At 37.4% G+C, this 17,550-nt stretch overlaps 1 protein-coding gene across 1 annotated transcript in view; it reads right to left on the bottom strand.

Annotated features, from left to right (window-relative positions):
- The window catches only part of SCFD1 (sec1 family domain containing 1), a 40,580-nt gene extending 26,644 nt beyond the window's left edge, over positions 1-13,936 (bottom strand). Inside the window, exons 1-11 of the mRNA XM_010711641.3 lie at positions 13,839-13,936; positions 12,910-12,998; positions 12,153-12,243; positions 11,323-11,445; positions 10,856-10,943; positions 8,334-8,423; positions 7,209-7,264; positions 6,153-6,238; positions 4,348-4,447; positions 1,113-1,252; positions 196-286 (exon numbers count right to left, since the gene is read on the bottom strand). Coding sequence (XP_010709943.1) covers positions 196-286; positions 1,113-1,252; positions 4,348-4,447; positions 6,153-6,238; positions 7,209-7,264; positions 8,334-8,423; positions 10,856-10,943; positions 11,323-11,445; positions 12,153-12,243; positions 12,910-12,998; positions 13,839-13,895 — 1,011 coding nt within the window. The 5' untranslated portion in view covers positions 13,896-13,936. The remainder of the gene's footprint in view (positions 1-195; positions 287-1,112; positions 1,253-4,347; positions 4,448-6,152; positions 6,239-7,208; positions 7,265-8,333; positions 8,424-10,855; positions 10,944-11,322; positions 11,446-12,152; positions 12,244-12,909; positions 12,999-13,838) is intronic.
- Positions 13,937-17,550: the final 3,614 nt, after the last annotated feature.

Here is a 17,550-nt window from a genome sequence, read left to right as displayed (position 1 = left end):
ACATAAGTTTAATGCCAATACATCCAAGAAGTTGAACCTTTTAATGAATTATGGCACTACTAGTCCTACATCTAAGTTCATATTACACCTAAAGCTCAGCATGCACTGAGATTTTTGGTTGCTGGCTGGCAGAAGGGGCTAGGAAATGCGTAAGTCCTATTAGTCTTCAAACGAAAAGCATGAGGTCAGCCATACCATTATACTTTTTAGTCTTTTGACTTCATCTTCTTGGGCTCTGTAGGATTCCAGTTCTTGTTGGACAGATTCAGCTACCTCTGGAAAAGGACTAATGTAATACTCTGCATTAGGCTCAGTTAAGATCCACAATCATTTCAAGAACGTTGTATAATCAAGGTGACGTTGAAAACGTATTTCAGAAATACCCATACATTAATATTATCAAATATGTGAAAATAATGATGTTTTATGTTTAACTTTCTAAGCAATTACTGAAAGCAGTAACTATGTACACGTATTCTGATAAACAGTTTTGTGTTCTGTAACAAAAAGCAGATACAATGAATGATGGAATGAATATGGACAATGATCCCTCCATTAAAAAAAGTCTTTCCAAACAAACTTAAAAATAGAATTACAACAGTATGAAAGAACACTACGAATTTATATTCATCTCATTATTTTTATTTATGTTAAAATTCACTAAAGGAAGTAGTTTTACATGTAGAGAATTCTCCCTTTAAAATTTAAAGCTTAACGAAACACACAGGACAAGCCATATCAATCACACTCTTTCTTTAAAAGCAACAATCTTATAGGCAGACAGAACCTTGTAAATGTATTTGTTATCTGAGTAACAGTAAAGACTGCATACATTCATTTTTCTTTTTGCGCTTCCTAACTAAGGACAGTTATGTCTGTACTCCAATCCTGCTATTTGTACAGGTAAAATTAGTTTTAAATAGCTAAGTCTGTTACAAAAAGTAAAAAAAAAATTGAAACCTACCACACAACTCCAAGCACACGCTCCTATTTGTGAGCCTCATCTGTAGTATTTAATCATGTGTCATCACAGTCAAACAAACCCAAGAAAATCCTACCAGAAGATCTGATCAAGCAAACATCACATTGCTTTTGTACCTAGTACAGCTTACCTGCCCTTATGCTTCTGCCAAAATTTATCAGATGCAGTTAAATCATAGGATTTCTTATTTTTTTTCTTAGGTCTGGCACCTGCTGGAGTACCTTCTGTTCCTGTTGATTCTTCCAAGTTAACTCTATTCAAATGGAAATCCTAAGGGAAGAAGAAAAAGAACGTTATGTAAATATTTGACAGTTTCTAATCATTTAATCAGTCTTTTATATTCAGACAATTATCTTCAAGAACTTTTTTTAGTGTAAAAGCTACTAACACAGCTTTAAATTAAGATTTCCCAAGATGACAGTGAATACTTTGCTGGTAATAATGACTGCAATGCAAGATCTCCAAAATTAGTTGCACTACTGAAAAACTATCAAAGCCAGCAACAAATCTTAAAATGAAATGACAAGAATACTGTTTCCCATATAGAAAATAGGTTATTTGGTAATAACTAAGCTCTAAACACTCAGGTCCAAACCTTAAAGTAACGGAAAGTTTGCGTTGTAGAGAAAAAAAATTTCTAAGGTTGAATTTCACTTACACAATTACAGCAAATTTAACAGAGTTGCAAGGAAGCTCACAACAATATCTAGTCAGCAGCACCTACTGGAAGGACTGTTTAGATGAACCTTCTTCACACATTCTTCTCTACTACATAGATACGCAGATCTAGAATCTATGTCTTTCAGGTAGATGACAGAGTTATGTTCACATATAATATTATCACTGCTTGCTTTCCTGTTTGCTTTTTGTTCCTTTTCCCCATTACTTTTGCCAATGACAGCTCTGTGCTTTCTGCAGCATAACCCCTAATTTTCAACACAGAGATGAATAAGAACCCCACATACCAACTTTATTCTAACCCCTCTGAAGTACATTTGCAATTTCACAGGTGATCTCTTCTTGTGAAATAATGACTAAAGGAGTTAAAATCTTGATTTCATTGGAATTGTCAAGAATTTTTAAAATACGTATTTTTTCCAGAAATAAAACTAGTTATTCTCATTGTAAGTGCAACTGTCAAATAAAAAAACAGTTAAAAATGTTTCTAGTTATCAGCTGGCACAGCTCACACTTTCAGAATTCCATTTCAAGCCATCCATGCCAGAACCAAAGAAAAACCAAGTTGTTTCTCAAAGAAAACACATGCAGCCAATGGGCAGAAACCTCATGCTAGACAGCATGCTTAAGGTTTCAGTAAAACTAGACTATTTTTAACGTACATTTGTTCACTACAAAGTTAAAAGAAAAATAGTCATTTAATTGAAAACTCAGCTGTAATTTTTAATGGAGATCTATGTTTTGGCTCAATTTAACTCACCAGTGACCCAAGTTTCCATGTTAGGTTTGGCATTTACAAGTTTTACCAAAACGATTCTTATCGATTCCAGTCCTCCTCATTTGACCTCCACATTCTGTCTTTAAAAAGCCTTCTATCTGTGCCTCCCACTTTTCTGTAACCACTCCCGAAGGGTATTTTAGTCCGAAATATGGATCTCTGCACACACATCTGTTTATGTGTAGAAACACCACCATTATCATCTCAAAGGACACAGAACTCTACTTTGTGGCTCGGTGAGCGCTTAGTTCAACACCTCACAGAACTCCTGGGATATTTTAACCAAGAGCTTCAAGCTTGGTTATTTTACTTGGCAAAGTAAAATGTACATAATTAACATCCTGGTAACACTTGCAGTTACAATTCATGGCCTTCTGAGAGGCTACATGGTCATTTAATAAAATATTATGCTCCATCAGTGAAGAATCTGACATGATTGCCTTCAATGGGAGCAACTCAACTGATTTTGAAATTAAATTTTTGTTTTGCCCTTGACATGGAATCACAGGCCACTTGATTATAATTTTATTAAAGAAATATATTATCCTGTCAACTTAGTCAAAAAAGAGAAGCAACACACAATATTTAACAAGTTCTCCCAGAAACTTACGCTGAACAGATAAACATTCAATGATTCTCAAGCCATTCTTGTCATGTTATTCCAGTACCTCACCTCTCCATATTTGTAAGCACTCAGTTTTCACTACATCTTTAATACCTCTGACCTCTTGATGGATCAAGGTCCTACCTCAGGCCACCAGACAACTTTCTCTAGCCAGCAGCTGATGAGGAGGCACATAGAGGTGGCAGGTATTTACTAGCCAGTCACTGAGCATTTGCCCTTCAATGGCTTGCAGGCAATTATCAGAAATAAGTGTTGACTTTATGCAATAGCAATTCCTGATTCTTTCACTGATTCTCAAAAGCAAACAGAAGAAATGCAATATTTCTAACTGAAAAAGTCTTCAGTGTTCAACAGTTATTGGAGAAAAACAGCACAAACCACCTTTTTTGGCATCAGCTTGTCCTACAGAATGGCAAAAAAATGTTCACTTGAAAAAAATCCCATCCTTTAGGTTAACAGGAAGGGACTGCTCACAAAGCATAAAGTATATAAAATAGAATTTAAAGGCACGTACAAACAAGTTACTATATGTACATAGGTGCATGTGTATATTTTACACCTTCCTCTAACAGCCTCAATAATAAAAATAAATTATTCCTCTAAGCTATATACCAAAATGATTTGCATGACTATCCAATCCAAAATACAATCCAATCCAGAAAAGCCTCCAGAAAGTAATTATTCTTATTCATTTTTTGTATTATTAAGAAAGTAAGTATGTATGAAATGCACAAATCCCAAGTAAACAGTATTTGCTTTCATTCAAGTACCTCATCACTACTAGTTTTATAAAATAAACTAGAGAAAAGGGCTTAAAGGTGACCTTTGTTTTTAAAAAAATAAATCAATTTTAGGCTTCTCACAGTAGGGCCATGTACCACTTGACACGTCTATACTGAGTGCCCACAACATCTTGTAGAGTAAAACAGACATGTTTTTGGAAATTCAAGCTAATACTAAAATCAGTTTTAAAACTCATCACAAATATTTTTCAAAAATGAACTGAATGCACAGAATTTGCAGTTAAAAAGTGATTATGAACTACTGAGGAATAATCTAGGTCTGCTGAGTTATGTACCTTATAATAATATCAAGATTTCAAATTTTTGACAACTTTAGAAGTTACTGCTAAAGAAACCTTCTCAAACAATGCTCCAACCTTCCACCTACTTTTCAGATAAAAGAAGTAAAGCAAATTTTGAGTTAAGAGAGAATCTGGTATTAAGTTTAATAACAAGCTGAGTGAAAAAGTATTTTTGGTAACAAAATCAGATTTATTCTTACCAGAACATCATGCACTAAAGCTTGGTATGTCCAAGTATGGTGTAGAGGAGTTGCTAAATCTATGTTTCTGTCAACAAGGACTAATAGGGGCCTTTGGAAGCTGAAAAGATGACACTTCATTAGTACTTCTTTAAATATGTTCAGAACATCCCAGTAACATCCTGAGCGATACCAGCCACCTTCTACATTGCATTCTAAGTTAAAAGCCTAACTTCCTACTGAAGAATTCCACCAGCCTTCCCCAAAGCTTCTGGGGCTGATCACTGCCAGTATTTTGCACCCAGTGAAAAAATACTAAGCAGACATCAGAACACCATAAAATAACTAGGCTTTTAACTATTAACTAATACATACTTCCTCATGTGGATACACATCTGAGTTTCAAACAAGCGTTTAATACTGTAAGAACCTGAGTGGGTCACATTTGACCTTAATCTTATTATGTACCTCTAAAACATAAAATCTGCCTCTCAACTCTCTTATTTCATTTTAACTCTTTGCTTGTATATGAAGTCTGTAAGGAAAAAAATATTACTTTCTGGAATGCATTGCTGTAACTGCATCATTAACACAATTTTATGAGGAAAAAAAAAAAACAACAGCAAAATATCTTGGGTTACAGCCATATAAAAATTAACAGTGGAGACAGAAAGACAACTAATGTAAGCATGTCCCTAGCAAACATAAAACTTACAGTAAATGTGACAGCTACATTATTTGGACAGACAATTCCATGCTCTGGATAAGTATTTACATGCAGATACGTAATCTCAAGAGCCTGTGTCATTTGGGAAAGCAAACTCAAGATCAGCCACTATTTAGCTGATAGAGGTTCCCATAATTGCTTTATGTTGCAGCTTGATTTCTCTGAGGGAAATAATGCTATCCTAATAGGAAAGCATGCTACCCTCCTGAAGGAAGTTCACTGGTTACAATTCCCATAAAAATAAAGGAACTAATTTCACAGCTATGCTCTCTCTCCTAATGGCTTTCTATCCCATTTCATTTTGTCCCACAATCTTCATGCGTTTTTTTTGTTTTGTTTTTAATCAAAGCTCTGCGCAGAATGAGATAAAAATCTGTAATATCTACATAATAAAAAACAATCTGGGTATTTTTGTTTCCAGTTAGGAGATCATAACCTCTGCCTTCAGCTACAGTTTTCTTAATGGGTCTCCTCACCTTTTTAGTACAGTGCAAACTACCATAAGGCACTTTTGTAAGGCAGTCAGTGAAGTATTCAACTAGCTGGAGGCAAAGGGATGTTGGAGAGGCTACTAAAAACAAATTTCAGACACATGCAAGCACCTGCAATGTCTTTTCTCAACCCTCCTTTCCCCTCAAAGGATTCAAATGCATGACAGCTCTTAACTGTCTAATCATCCAACTTGCTTATGCAGTTCTCCTCTGGTAGATACAGAGATCAGCTGACATAATGACAACTGGTAACTGCTCAGAAGTGAGAAAGTGGGTATTTCTTTCTTTTCAAAGGCCTACAGGTTGATTAACAAATGTTCAGAAATGCAGCTGCATATAACAGCACTGCAATGTAACTATTATGAAAAGGCAAACAAAAAACTGTCTGCTTCTTTAAATAATTTCTGCCTCACTGTCTCAGTCATGTAAGTTTCAACCCAATTATACTAAGAGATGGGCAATCTTACTTTGGAGTACAACTACTTTAGTACACAATTTGAACCAAATCCTTGTCGTTTTCACCATATAGTGGTGACTTACCCTAGTGAGATCTTACAGACAACTGAAATATAAACAATAAAAACATACAGTTATTACTAACGCCTTACCTGAACTGGCCAGCTCCAAGTGTGTCACCTGTAAAAAGACTGTTTCTGGCATCTCTTAGATTCTCTCTGAGCTTTTTATCTAATTTCTGCATGGAGAAAAATACAAAACAGTATTTAATGAACCAATGATTTCTTAACCTATTTATTTCCTCAACATTTAAAGATCATGCTTGTTTTGCACTTCAATACTTCTTATAGCTAAGACATTTATGGTCAACTTCACATTAGATCTGCCCAAGAAATCTCTTCCCTGTTTTTCCTCCCTCCAGTTTTTATACCCAAACCCAAGAGTCTACAGAAGATATTTACTTTATATCCAGCAAACTTCCTCTTAGATAATTAGCATCCTCTCTCTAAATATGTGAATAAAAAATATCTACACCCACAGGGAATCAGAACAGAAGCAGCAAATTGGGTTGTCAAATATTGCTGTAGTAAAGTGTTTCATAAAATGAAGAATATCTCTGATATGAACACATGCAGACTGAACGCTTGAGTTTAACCGATGTTAAGGCTTCAGTGACGAAGAAAGCTACGAGGAATACAGAATGAAGCACAGTGACCCCTAGTGAAGACACTGCTGTAGCAACTATTAGTTCTAATTTAATTTGGTAATTTCATTCCTATTTGACAATCGAGATTACTTTAATATAATAAAAATGTCTCCCACTTATGAGGTGCCTCAATAAGACAGAGAAATTCCTATACAGACATAGGAAAACTCGGGCCAGATGGCAACTTTTTATAGAATTTATTTATAGGTTCATGGTTCTAATTTTAATGCCTGCCAGAAAACCTACAAGAACTCCAAAGTACGAATGATCCTTCAGATTTAAGTTTCTCATCAGCAGATTTCATAACATTACGATTTCTACCTATAAGTTCCATGGAACTAAAATCATAACGGAAGGCTGATGTATGTTCTTCCAGTTTTATTTTCCTCACTAAGAATAGGAGACAATGCCACTAGATCTCTATGTGGAAATGAAAAAAGCAAACAAGCTGTTAAGAAAAAATTTACAACAGCAATACTCTTTTAGAAAAATCATTTCTTACCACTGCCACCATTTCAGCTGCAGTTCCTCTTGAGCATCTGATTATAGGAATAGCTCCTAATAAAAGATAGATCGACTTCCACTTGTATTACAATTTTAAGACTATAAGTCAGTGTACTTTGCAGAAAACAATTTTTAGTAATAGTTTGAAAATAAAATTCTCAAGCGGACAATCCTTCTGTTAAATTTTTTTCTCACAGTCTTTAAATCTGAATAATACTCCATAGCAATACATTACCTGAAGTTTAACAAAACTAACTCTCATGCATGAATTTATGAAAAAGACAGCACATTCTAGAAAGAGAGCTAGCATATCATGTATTGGTTAAACAAACTCTAGTAGGGAAGCATTAAAACTTAGTTTCATAAGGTCAGAATTTACTTAAAAACAATAACAAGAAATATTGCAAGAAACACAAAGTATCGTATCAGTCACATCTTGATACAGGAAATGTCATTTTCAAAAGCACATTTTCCATGGGATTTCAGCTTTAAAAGTTCATTAGCTCTGTATCTAACCTATAAAAATGAAATAATTCTTTTGTATAAATATGACAATTTAAATCCCACAAGACTGCCCCAGAGAGATTCCACACTCTCCTACAGGAATACCATTTCAGATCCACTGATCACAGTGAGAACTTACAGTAGATGGCATCACTATATGGGTATGGGTTAAGCAACAACATAATGCACGGTAATGTGAATAAATTATATTTATCTTCCTATTCCAGGAAGTATTTCAATTAAACCCTTGCAAAGGTTGCATGACGTTTTTCTCCTTTCTTCGAGCTTAAAAATCCAAACTCCTAGCACTGCTGACCTTCAGAACAAATTAGTATTTTCTAAAAAGAACGAATCCAAAACCTTCAGTATTCCTTACCCATTGATACTGAAGATTAAATATATCACGTCTCACATGGCATAGCCTTTATTTTCTTCGGCAGTGACGTACAGGAATAATTCTACGAAGATCAATAATCCACTCAGCAAACCATTAAGGTATCTGTCATACACCTACTTCTGCCTTAATTTAGCTGTACAAAAATTACAAAATTTCTGTATCTCACTGAGCATAGGTCTCTTCTAAAAGGAATGGAAAATATGCTAGAATTTGAAAACTTACCAAGTGTAACAAAAAAACAGAAGAGGCTATCAACAATAGTGTCCATTATCGTTTCCATTTCAGTGTCTGTTATATCTGGTCTGTTAATGGCTGAAACAGTGTGGAAAAGAGTTAAATACAGGGTGAAAGAAAGAAGTTCATGCCACATCAACACCAAGACAGTGATCCTCTTACCTAACGGCTGTCAAGTGCCAACTTCAGTTTTTACTGCTGAAGAGATCAAATCATAAAATATACTTGTATTACCCCCTTTTTTTTAAAAAAAAGTCTGAGATAAACTGGTTATTAATCACCGTGGAAAGCCCAATACCACAGCCTCTCCCCATTGCCTCCTTTCAGATCATCTCTGTATTATTAAAAATCCCTCTTAGAGAATTACATTATGAAAAAAGAATGGCCATCTACTTAGAAATCTTTTTTCAAATTAACAAGCATTCAAATAGCATCAAACAGGATGTCAGGTACATACACTTCATAGCAGCATTAACCATTTACTCTTTCCTCTACAGTCACAGAAAAACAGAACTCTGGCTATGAAAACCTTTTATGTAACTGAACTATGTTACCATGCTCTCTCTTTCATCACCACCAGATTTACACTGACTTCGCAGATTACACAACTATTTACAAAGTAGCAGTTTTCTGTTAGGGCTACCCTCTACAAAGAGTTTACTTCTTCACTGCCCATGCATTACTTTTGCCTCCCCCGGTCAGACTGAGCTCACAAAGAGATGATCAGCTTAGTGCTCTACTGGAAAACTAATTACTTCTGTATGGGAGATTAGATTTCTGTTCCATCAGTGTTTGTTTAAATCAGTATAGAAGTGGACTATTTCCATAGTGTGAAACTGTATATTGAATGGCAAATTTCAGCAACCCAAGAGAGAGGAAAAAAAAAGAAAAAAAAATCACACAAACTGACAGGTATAAACGTTTTCAGTCATTTTAATTCAAATTCTGTTAGCTAGTAGAAATCTCATGAGGCACGGTCAAGAATCTTTATATATACACACAAACACAATGCAAAACAATTATTGCTAAAACTACTAACAATCGGTTTTAAAGTAATAAAAAGACCATTTTTCAAACAAAAAAAAACCTAATTTCCTGACACTGAAATAAGTTCCCAGTGAAGCCAAACTCAGTACAATGGATCCAGATCTCAAGAAGGACCTTGGATACTGGACAAAAGAACCACACTGCTAAATGTTAAGCATACAGAGACTTCTCATCTCTCTATCCAGTCACTAGTAAGTACTCTGTGCAGCCAAATAAAGGAATAATTGTGTGGCACTTGTGTAGATGTTGTGACTACAGTAACATAATGAGGAGCTGCTGCTAAAATAAGTGCTGTGTTGCCTCTGACTCGCATGCATCTTCTGCTTCCCTTGCACTGGATTTGCAGATAACATAAATGAGTCGCTATCTTTTACTGAATGAGTCAACTGGAATACTCTGTGACTCCAAAGTTACTGGTTTTGATATAAGAGAGAGAAGAGGGAAACCACAACAAGGGCAGCAAGACAACCCACCCTATACTAGCGAGCAGATAGCAATGCAGGTAGTGACAGTTACTCTCTGCTAGTTTAGCACACTGAATGGCTCAGAGGAGCACAGAAGTGAAAGAAGATAGGAAAATTGTATGGATGACGATGACAACAACTAGCATGTGTTGTCTACGTAGGCTGCTGCAGTAACACCTATAGAAGTAAGTGACACAGGGCATCCTCACCATTTTTAGAGTAGGAAACAGGTCCAACAGAAGCCACATGATAAGACAGCAAGAACATTCCCATGAGACTGACTTCACTTTCAACTCAGAGACTTGACAAAGAAGCGGACAAAAGTAAATGGGCCTAGACGGTCGCAGAAGCCATCACCTTTTATTTTCAATAATGTTTTTTCCAGATTCTTCCCTGTGCTACTCCAGTCCCTGATCCTAAACACATTCCCAGCATACTCCCACATGCTTGGATGCAAGTTTTCACGTCTTGACCAAGAAAAGCAGGTACTGACTGGTCACTGTTTAGATGATACATAAAACTCTATTAGTTGAAGTTATCTTTCTTGCTTTGCATTACCTACAGTAACTTTCTAGCTGACCATTCACAAAAAACCTAAAAATATTTAATTAAGAACTGCATATAGGACTACGACTGAACAGTGGTGTCTAAACAAAGCAGCCACCTACTCTGCCTACCTACAAGTGTAAATGAAAACACTTTTTCCCGTACTGTCACACATACAAAAAAAACCTCATCTGGGGTGCAGTTTTAGTTTCCTGAATTTGTCATTTAAGAAAACAATTACTTTCAATATTACAATAGCTTTGCAGTACAGATGCCTAAAGTAGTATGTATGAACTGCTTACTTCATCATATTAAACTATACACTGACAGATTATCCTGAAGTCTGAATAGATCAAAATAAAATAAAAATCATTGTTAGGTGTTAACTGTAACTTCAAAAGGAAACTTCAACTTTAAAACATTTTATCTTTTATACAAAGAAATTTTACTTACCACGATATGAAACAAGCTCTCTGTTTTGGTTACACAACACAAACATATCATCTTCTAAAGTAATAAAATTAAGATATTGATCAAACACCTAAAAATAAAGGAAGAATGGTCAGAACAATCCCGAGTGAAGTACAGAAACACCAGTGATTTGTTGCTACTTATTTTTGGACTGGATGCACACACTGATTTAGTGAGATCAGAAGCATTCTGCAACTACTGTATTTCCACTCTTTCAGTACAACAGTCATGCAGCGCTTGGGCTTTGGACTAAGATGAAATATAACACTAAGCTGGATTTATGAGATGGCTGCAGATACTTTTCCATGCCCATCATCAAACGTAACTAAACTTTTATTTTGCTCACATTTCAGTCAGGAAAGCTGTCTGTGGCACAGAAGCAGTTACATAAAACTGCAATACTTGTAACAATGCTTCCCTGTACAATACAGACTGGAGCATTTTCTTACCTTAGCCACTTGAGCTACAGCATTAGCACCTATGGCAGCATTGGCAATATCTTCCAGTTTACTTCTTGAAATAGCGGAAATAAAGTTTAAATAATAAGATTCATAAAGCTGGTTTCGAAGATCCTAAAAGAAAGCCAAACCACAATCTTTTTGCCTGAGTAAGTACTAACATATACTTTAATTATTAAAAAATACACAACCTTTTACTATGTGATGTTCCAATTATCCATAGTCAATTTTTCTGGAGTGCTTGGCCATCTAAACATACAGACCTGCATGAAGTGTTTTCACTACATAGCTTGATAGAATCTAACACAGAACTAAAAAAATAAAATAAAATGAGGAAATAACATTTAAGATACCAGACAGCAGCTACTATTCCACATATTTCCAGCGACAACAACTTTGTCCACCTTCCATCCGTTTCTCTCACAGAAACGAAACAGTTGAGTCCAGCCCCTCTCTCAAGGCAGAGTCAAACAGGAGGTGGCTCATCACTGTCAAGTTTCGAATGTCTCCAAGGTAAGACGACTCCATGCAGCCCCTGGTCAACCGACTGCCTGTATTCAGCCTGTGCTTGCTGACTCTCGTCTTTCCACTCCCCAGACAGAAGACATATTTACACTTCTACTTTCTGGGAAACAGCTTTACATGTAAAAATTTTGGATAATATTTCACACGCAGTGGTATGCTGATAGATAAAATGCAAGCAAAACAGACATGCACAAGAACTACACATACAGAAGTCATGCTGACATCAACGCAGGATTATCTCAAACACACTACTCCTGCTGCGTCCACTCATCTTAAATATTAAATATGCAAGTTACCTGGCACATTCTGTCGATATTTTCTTCTGTTGGCATTACAAAGTAAACAGCAGGAACATCTGGAATAGGATCCCGATCTGAGTGCAAAAGCCTGAAAAGAAAATAAAAACACCATCTCCGCTGTATCCCTCTTTTGATTTATATAAAATTATAAATGCTAATTAAATTATTTATGCAGATACAAATCTTATTTTCCAGAACGTGTTCTTATGTTTAATCACATTTTAGCACAAACAAAACATGAAAAAATAGCAAAATTGCATCTGTATAATTTTTGATAGCTGAATGTGTCAACAGAGTTCTCTGAAGTTTATTTGAAGCTTAAGAAAAGGCTTCAGAAATTTTAAAAAACAGATGATTCTGTGATAAAATACTGCATCCGTGAACTTCGTACGTGAGAAACCTTTTAAAATAACTCTTAAAGCTCCTTATCACAGACAGAAGACAAAAGTCTGCATATAAAAAGACAAGCAAAGATCATGCACTGCCTCATGTAAACAGTTTGTGCCAAAATAATTTTAAAATATATAAAAGGATATAGGGATTTGCCCAGGCATTTTCAAAAATCTTTACTAGATTTCTCATTACTTTTCTGAGAAAAGGCCTCCTTTATACAATAGGAAATCCTATTGAACACTGAATAATTCTTATTTTAGTAGTTACTCACTGAATAAGTTCCTTTCTTTGTTTGTTCGCGATTTCAGGGAAATATTAGATAAAGCTATTTAAAGAAAAAAATCTCTTTTAAAGTACTTACAGATGCAAAGTGATCCCCATATCTCTCAGCTCTTTCACTGACAGCAAAGGTGAGATGATATCTTGGCCAAATCTGTCATAAATGAGAACCTGAAATAGATATACATTTTTTATTTATTTATTTTTTTAAGCGATAAACTGTGGATGCAGGAATTTAGGCTTAAGGAACTACTGCCCAAACCTTAAGAGTGATAAACATGTACCAATTTATTACTTTGTTGTAGGTTTCCATTTGTGGAAAAAAAAAAAAGAGAAAAAACCCACTAAGAAACTCTATGATAAAGTGAAAAGAATCATCATTTCCTTCTGAAAAAAAAAAAAATGGAAGTCAAACAAGAATCTGCTGTATTTACAAGTCAGAACTTGGTTACTGTAAATACAGCATTTCTCTGACTACACGTGGGGGGAAACAGTGGGAGAAGCACAGAGCGAAAAAGACATTAATGAAAAGAGAAAACAGAATATTTGCTTTCAAGTAGCATTAATTTTTCACAAGTGACAAGTTATTTACTTTTTTTAAGTTAACGAGAGCAGCTTGAACTCAGCTTGTCCTAAACTTAAGGCTACCTACAGGACTTAAGGCCCCCAACAGTTCTCCCTTTTCTGCATACTTCTTTTTTTTGTGACATAAGGTATCATGCAATTTCCCGCCACACATGAGGTATAAGCACATTTCAAAAACACCCTCTTTAGTTGCTCATTAATATATTGCCTAAAGAATCAGACACAGCATACTTAACTAGCCAATATGTCAAATGTCTTTTTCTCAGTAACTCTAATGTTTAACTCCGTATTTGTATCACACAGGAAAAAATATTCTGTATAAGTTAAGGACACAGACAACATACATGAATTAGTTTAAATTTGATAATCTGAACTCTTTTTTTTAACACCATAACATTCTCCTATTCCCACTCATGCAGTCCTTACCTTCCATACTGGCTCTCCTGTGCTGTTTTTAACAGGAGGAACATTGAAATTCAGCATACGTTTCAAAGCCACTGGAAAACAGGAGTAGAGCAATACTTTATCCTCTTTGCACTTTAACAACAGACATTAAACATGCTAGCAGGATTTTATATCATGTTTAATTTGAGAAGAAAAATTTAAAAAATAAATGCAACAAATCACATGTGCATTTTTCATGCAGCTTTTGATATATGGGCTATATTCTATTATATTTTGCCTTGAAACTAATTTCAGACTCTTCCTGAAGGGTGCATTTTGTATACTACGAGTTAATTTGCTTTATTATCTTTCTGCTTCTTCCTACCTGATCAGAACAACACTACACACACAGTATGCCACACAGAAATACCTCTTTGACTGACTAAAACTGACACTGTTTTTCAACATTTTGAGCTCTCGTAAGAAATTGCTGCATAAGGGAGCACAAAAGCACCCCTAATCTGCAACAGGAAAATTCTGTGAACATGTATCCATTTAACTTCACACTCAATGCACAAAACAAAGCCAATTTTTTTTACCTCCACTTTCCAAGGGCTCGTAAGAAAGACCTTCCTCATTCACCTGATTAAACAATACACCATGTGCTTCGGCTAAAAGTAAAAAGCTAATTGCATCAACATAAGCTTGTGGCTATTCTCTCAAAATCCATAAACACAACTGTCACAGACCTTTGCAAAGAGAAAAAAACTTTCAGACATCAGGGCTACGTACTTCACTTCACTCACACAAAAAAGCAGTTAATAGAATCATTTGAATTGGAAGGGACCCTCAAAGGTCATCTAGTCCAAATCCCCTACAATGAAGAAGGGACACATACAGCTCTCTATAAGGTTGCTCAGATCCCCCTCCAGCCTGACGTTGAGTATCTCTAGCATCCACCGCCTCTCTAAGCAATCAATTCCAGCATCTCACCACCCCAAGAGTAAAAACTTCTTCCTTGTAGCCAATTTAAATCTCCCCTTTTTTATTTTGAAACCCTTTTTCCCCTTGTCATGTGACAATAGAACCTGCTACAGAATCTGTCCCATTCTTTTTTATAGCTCCCTTTACATACTGAAAAGCCGCTATCAGGACCCTCCGAGCCTTCTCTTCTCCAGGCTGAACAGCCCCAGCTCTCTCAGCCTGTCCTCATAGGAGGCGTTCCACTCCTTAGACCACTTTCATGGCCCTCCTCTAGACACCCTCCAACTGATCCATGTATCTCCTGTACTGACTCCACATCAAGACACAGTACTCCAGGTGAGGTCTCACCAGTGCAGAGTGGAGGAGCAGGATCACCTCCCTTGATCTACTGATCACTGCTTCTTTTGATGCAGCTGAGCTCCACTCAACTGCAAGGGAACACTGCTGGACACCCTCAAGTTCTTTTTGTTAGGGCTATGCTCAATCCTTTTGTTCTCCAGTTTGTACTGATAGCAGGGGCTGCCAGCCCCAGGTGCAAGACACTGTAATTGGATTGAACTCATGAGGTTCACCTGGGCCGACTACTTGAACCTATCTAGGTAATGATGAGTAACTTCTAATTCTCAGGCAGAAAATGGCTTGTGAGAGCACTATAGGGTAGCTGAGCCAGGGGCTCTCAAGCCCACCCTCCTCAAGAAGGATCAGCTGCAAAGCCAGGTCTTGTTGCTTGGTGGAACAATATCTAGCCAGGCCTTAAAACCCTCCAAGGAAGAAGATGCCTTAGACTCCCTTAGCAACCTGCACAGCATCTGACTTGTGGTAGAACAGTTTTCCCTATATCCAATTCAGACATGTCTTGTTTCAGATTATGCCCACTGTCACCACAAGGAACCTGGCACCCTCCTCCCAGAACCCTTTCCGCACGTTCCCCCTGAAGCCCTTACTGCAGGCAGGCTGAACCCCACTTTGGCAACCTCCCTGCCTGAAGTGAAAGTTTTAATCCTGCCTATCTCAGTGGCCCTCTGCTGACCAACCCTCCTGTACTGATGAGCACAGACAGAACAGTCTCAGGCACGCCTCAGCCTGCAGGGATCAAGTAGATGTGGCTGTTCCCATTCATCTGGCTGCACTCCGGAGAAAAGGGTACTGTTGCACAGGGGCATGCTGCTCATGTGGATTTTGCTGCCTGCTGAGACTGGTAGTGATTGACGGGTCTCCCTGGAATCAAACCTTTTATGTTGCTTAATACTTTTTTTTTTTTTAAAACCATGGTGCAATCTTAGAAATTGCTGCTTACAGACTGTTCCTGAAATCTTTATTCCCTTGCTGCCATGGCATCTTCCATTTCTTGCTCAGCCGTACAAACAATTTTGAATAAAGCTATGTGGTTATGTACTTTGGAACTACTAGATTTGAAGCAACTTCCTTGTAGAGGTTACCATTTAAGTTAAAACTCTGCTTTAACCTACAAAAGGGCAACAATCAGACTACCAACATGCTGTGACCATCACAAAACCTAGAGACGTGCTGGCTGCTTATCTTTACTGTTCTTGCTCTTCCACTTCATGCTGAATACTCTGTGGGGCAAGGATTGGGTTTTTACAGTGGAGTACAGTGATATACTCTGACTGGTTACAGAGCAGGGCCACAGCAGAACAGACACAGGCACACACAGCACAGTGTAAGTACTACACAATCAAAGTGTTTTCATCCTGCTGAACACCTCTTACTTGTTTCCATCTACCTCCTTGCAAGTAAGTGACTGTTGGGGAACAGGAGACAACATGAGTATGAACGTTGGTTGAAAGAGGGTGAGAACAGTCAAGTGAGAGATAAAATAATAAAGTTGCAGGGAATAAAGGCTCGATGACTAGGGGCTTTATCAGAAAGGTGTAAATATGAGAAAAAGTACTGTAAAGGAACATGAATCAGTTCCATTAGTGGTAGATGGACACTACAGTGAGATCACAGAACATATAATTATGGTACAGAAAAGCTGGAAAATTATTAAGTTCAAAAAGGACTGAGCAAAAAGGATGAGACTTTTAAGCACGTGATCTTAGATATCTTATGTTAAATGAATGCACCCAGAATCCTCTAAGCAGCGGTCAAGGAGGAGATGACACGACTACAGTTCAAACTACGTACAAAAATTTCAGCAAAGTACGCAGGAATACTCTATGTTTTAGGGGTATGTTCACTTGGATAGCCATCCACATGCACCACAGAGCAGCAGCAAGACAGAGATGAAGGAACCAATTATGAACTCAGCAGTGCATAAGCTGGGACTGAGTAACCAATCCTTTTACCCACAGAATACCTCCCACAGGGAGCCTGAGTTGGTAATTATAAATTAATAATTTCCTAAAGGTCAGTAAGCACTCCAGGATCTCAGTATCATCCTAACGCGGGCAACAAAGCAGTTGTTTTATTTTTCCACCTTAAAACGACGCTTCTGGCTGACCCTTCCCACAGCCAGAGAGAGGAAGCCAGACAAAGGGAAAGCACAGCCCACTCCCACGGACACGGCCTCCGCTCTCTACACGGCCCATGCAGTTTCCCCCTGCCGGGGTGATTTCCACATCGCAGGGGCACCTGCGGCAGCGTCCCCGGGCACCTGTGCTCTCCGGGCCCGGCAGGCCGGGCCCCTCGGCAGGAGAGCCTCGGGCTCGTCACCGTACTCACCGCTGAGGAGCGCCGCGGCGAGAGGAGTTGGGGGACGAAGAAGACCGCCGCCGGATAACCCAAACCGGCCTCAGATCCCCAGGTG

Source organism: Meleagris gallopavo, chromosome 5, assembly GCF_000146605.3.
Source record: "Meleagris gallopavo isolate NT-WF06-2002-E0010 breed Aviagen turkey brand Nicholas breeding stock chromosome 5, Turkey_5.1, whole genome shotgun sequence".
Classification (NCBI taxonomy): domain Eukaryota; kingdom Metazoa; phylum Chordata; class Aves; order Galliformes; family Phasianidae; genus Meleagris; species Meleagris gallopavo.
Note: the sequence above shows the minus strand (reverse complement) of the source record. Positions and strands in the feature narration are given on the sequence as shown.